The 4,224-nt window shown below is 52.4% G+C and overlaps 1 protein-coding gene across 1 annotated transcript in view; it reads right to left on the bottom strand.

Moving 5' to 3' along the window:
- LOC102759216 (pulmonary surfactant-associated protein D) overlaps positions 1 to 4,014 on the bottom strand; it is a 7,009-nt gene extending 2,995 nt beyond the window's left edge. The window contains 3 exon segments of the mRNA XM_015567767.1: positions 427 to 487; positions 2,784 to 2,940; positions 3,940 to 4,014. Of these exon segments, the coding sequence (XP_015423253.1) occupies positions 427 to 487; positions 2,784 to 2,940; positions 3,940 to 4,014 (293 nt within the window).
- Between the last annotated feature and the right edge of the window lie 210 nt (positions 4,015 to 4,224).

Below are 4,224 nucleotides of genomic sequence, written 5' to 3'. Positions count from 1 at the left end.
TGGGTAGTGGTGTGTCCAGGGACCAGCACAGGTTGCAGGAGGGAAGGTCTGACCTCACTGGGCTGGGGCATTGATCTGGCTTGGGTCACAGGTGGCTGTGATGGTGGGGGCTGGAGCCTGGTAGCCTTGACCATACTGGCACCAGCCCACTGAGCTGGTGTAGGGGCACACCCTGCTCTGTGTCCCTTGCATCTGCTTCCAGCTCCTGGAACATGTGGCTGCCCTGTTCTGCTCCACACTTACCTTAGCCCCAGGTCTTGCCCCAGTCCCAGGTCCATCCCATCATCCAAACCCACTACCAGCCTATAGCCCCGTATCCTAGAACAAGGCCTGCCTCAGGCCCGGCCAACTCCAAACCCAAACAAGGACCCCGCCTGGGGCCTGCCCTTGGTGACTAGTTCAGGTTAAGTCCAGGTCCAGGAACTCACCTTATACTGAAGGAAGGCTACCTGCAAGGCCTTCACCTGACGCCTCAGAGCAGCGATGTCTGCAGGAGAGAGATGCCCAGTGAAGACCAGTCCCTCACAGCCAGGGATCGGCTCAGAGTCTGGGTCCCAAGGGAAGGGTGCTCAGTGACAGGCTTTCCTGGGGGAGGGTAAGGAGCTGGGCCCAGGAAGCACACCGCCACTGACACAGCTGGCCCTGCTGCCCACAGGTTCCCTGAGGCTCTGTAGTGAGCACACTGTGCCCTGAGCAGGTCCTGTCGCCCTGCTAATTCTGATCCAGATGGCATTTCACAGCAAATTCTGAGTCTGGGAGCACATCGCTGGGGGGAGAAATGGCATTGCACATCCCTGAAGTACTCCCCATCCCTGGGTTATTTGGTGCTCCAGGCTCTCTTTTGGGAGTTGGTTTAACTGAGGTCCTACATTCCCCTGCATTCCTGAGGGACCTTCTGTTCCAGCTGGCCTGGGCACACCTGCAGGTCCCAGAGGTCCTGGGAAAAGGACCAGCCAGTCAGTGCACTGAGTCTTCTCAGAAGGGGGAGAGCGTGAGAAGGTGAGAGCAGTCATAGAGGTCAGAGACCAGCACCATCCTACAGACGCCGCCCAGCAGTATTACAGCCTTCCCTGCATGAGCCCAGTGCCATGTGCAAGGCACCCTTTTTCCTGGGATGGGTATGTGCATCTTCCTGCATGGCCTAGTGGCAGGCATTGCAATCCACGCCCACTGCTTACCACGTGTCCCCGATTCTCCCTTCCGTCCAGGTTCTCCAGCAGAGTAATTTTCCCCTTTAAGGACATACAGTGTCTCCATTGCCCCCGTCTCTCCTGATGAACCTGTAGCAGCAGAAGAAATGGGCATAAAACTGGCCCTGGGCCTAGGAGGAGCAGCACCTGCAGGTCAGCCCTGCATTCTTTCAGCTTCCGCAGGTGTAGACATTCCACCTTCACACTCCTCAGTCCAGTGGTGACCCAGGAGACGGGTGTGCACATCCCCGTTTCACAGGTGAGGCAACAGGGCTGCCAGAACTGGAGGGGTGGTTAAGCCAAGAACTGTCTTATGTCCATGCAATGCACCCTCCCTGCCCCGAGACTGAGGATTTACAGCAGGGGATCTGCCAGCTTTTACCCTGGATCATGGACTCCTTGCTTTCCCCTTCCTAGGACCAAACTTTATATCAGAAATGATCCCTGACATGAGTCACCAGGGAAATGCAAATAAACCCACGAGATAATCATCTCTCCCCTCCTAGAATGGCGACTATAAAAAACACAAAAGCTCACAAGTGTTGGTGAGGATGAGGAGAAGAACCCTTATGCACTGTTGCTGGGATTATAAATTGATGCAGCCCCTATGGAGACCAGTATGGATTTTCCTTAAGACATTAAAAAGATCATTTTTTAAAAAATTATGATCCAGCAATACCACTTCTGGGTTTTATCCAAAGGAAATAAAATAGTAATTTGAAAGATACCTGTACCCTCATGTTCATTGCAACATTTCTTACAGTAGCCAAGAGATGGAAACAACCTAATAGTGCCCATAATGGATGAATGGATTAACAATATCACAAACATACACTGGAATATTATTCAGCCATAAAAAAATCCTACCATTTGCCATCAACATGAATGGATCTGGAAGGAATTATGCTAAGTGCCATCAGTCATACAAATTAAGACAGATACAGTATGATCTCACTTATATCTGGATTCTAAGAAACAAAATAAAGAACCTGAACTCATAAATGCGGATATCAGATTATTGGTGGCTACATAAGATGAGAGCTGGGTGATGGGCAAAACGGGTGAAAGTCAAAAGCTACAAACGTCCAGTTATACAACATGAGCTCCCTTTCTCCCCCTCTGTAGTGCATTTAGGTAAATCCTTTTGATCAGGCAGGTCTGAATGTGGGGCCACAGGGCCTCATCTTTGCCCACCTCTCATGCAGTAGAATTAGTAGATATTTCACACACTGCACAGAAATCATTACACCACAATGAACAACTATAAGTGCCACAGCTTGGTTCTATGGGGCCCCAAAGACCAGCCATTTACCCACGATTTGCTCATTCTTGGGGTGAGAGGAAACAGAAGATCTTAGGGGAGGAATTCAGACAGCTAGGGGAGAGGAATAATACCTCGGGTCTCAGGGCAGCCTGTCATTTGCCAACTGGTAACGAGGTGCTTTAGGTGGACTGAATGTCTAGGGGACTTCTTCCCAAGGAGGTGGGCTTCCATTTCCAGGGCTTCCACGCAGAACATCCAGAGTTGCTGAGTTCGTTACAATTCCAGTGCCCACCATGCCCACCAGAACAAGCCCACGGTCCCAGCTTTACCTGGATCCTCCTTCTCGCCCAAGGGGCCCTCTTTTCCATCTTGTCCATCAAGATCAGGCAGTCCAATCTCCAAAGGACTACACGTGACCAGGGTGCAGTTATCAATCAAAGGCTTACGGGGAAGGGTTGCCCCTTCTGCTCCCCATGATGTTGGAGGCTGTATGAGCAGAACCAGCATGGAGAGACGAAGAAACAGGGCCTTCAGGGTGGACAGAGAGAGAAAGGACGTGCTCTTGGTTCCAGAACACGGGTTAGTAATTAGCCCAGTGCCTGGAATTCAGAGGCACTTTTCTAACATCTCGCCCCTTCTGTGGGATCAGGAGCAGCAGGACTCCAAAAGCAATTTAGGACAAGGGGGCCATACGGTCTGGCCTGGGAGGGCATGAGTTACCCATCTGAACTCTGACATGGGTTATCAGCAACATCTACCTCTTCTCAGATGCCCCATTTTGTCCCTTCTAGTGACTTCCCTTTCACTGCCATCGGCACGGCTAGGATGTGAACTCCTCACTGAGGCCACCTGTCACATCAGGAAGGACTCATGAAGTGCCTTTGTGGATATTTTTTCCAGGTGGCCTACCATTCCTGGACTAGACACTGTCTCCATGAAGAAACTTCCGGATGGAACCCAGAAAAAGTTCTCAGAATAGCTGGGAAGACCCTGGGACGCGTAGAGTGCTGCCCCTCCACCTGGGACTACTCGGGAGAGGGGCCTTTTGGAGGAGGGCATGTGAGGTGAGCTCTGTCAGGGAAAGGGTGGCTTTAGGTGGAGAAAAAACAGATGTTCAATAGGGTGTCCAGTGACATGTGAGAGGGACTCTGCAGCTAAGTGAGGTCAGGGTGGGTGCAGGACCTGCTCACTCCCAATGGTGGGTTCTTTCCTCTTGAGAGAAACTGTAAAGTTGGGAGCCAGGAAAGCACCCACGGGAGTGGCCGAGGCTGAGAACAACCCTGAGGGACAGAGTGAACGGGAAGGGATCGCCAGGCAGCCTGAGGGGGAGGCAGTGGAGGGCCTTCCTTGCCACAGAAGTGCTTTCTTCTCCACCTGCTGGTGGTTCTGGGCTGTGGAGGACCCTGTTGGCACCAGTTCTTTCTCATTCTGAGTTTAGCACTTCCAGGCATCATGTGGGAGTCTCTAAACACCAGGCAAGCTCACAGGCCGGCAGCGTGGCAATTGCTGGGGCAGAGGCTCGGCCTTGAGCGCCAAAGGCTCCAGGCAGAGCCAGGGCATTGTCCCCTGGTGTGCAGCTGCCACAATTCAAGGGCCCTGTGCCCACATCTGGGGAAGAATGAAAAGCAACAGACATTCTGCCCAACAGCTCAAGATGGCACAGAGGGCACTACAGCTCATAGTAGCGGAAATGGGCCTGGGTAAGAGCCCCTCACAGGGTTGGAGGCCTAGGACTGGTATGAGGCCTCTTCACTGGACCTAGAGAGGTGA

This window comes from Myotis davidii, unplaced genomic scaffold (assembly GCF_000327345.1).
Source record: "Myotis davidii unplaced genomic scaffold, ASM32734v1 scaffold1424, whole genome shotgun sequence".
In the NCBI taxonomy this organism is placed as follows: domain Eukaryota; kingdom Metazoa; phylum Chordata; class Mammalia; order Chiroptera; family Vespertilionidae; genus Myotis; species Myotis davidii.
This window is presented reverse-complemented; position numbering and strand designations above follow the sequence as displayed.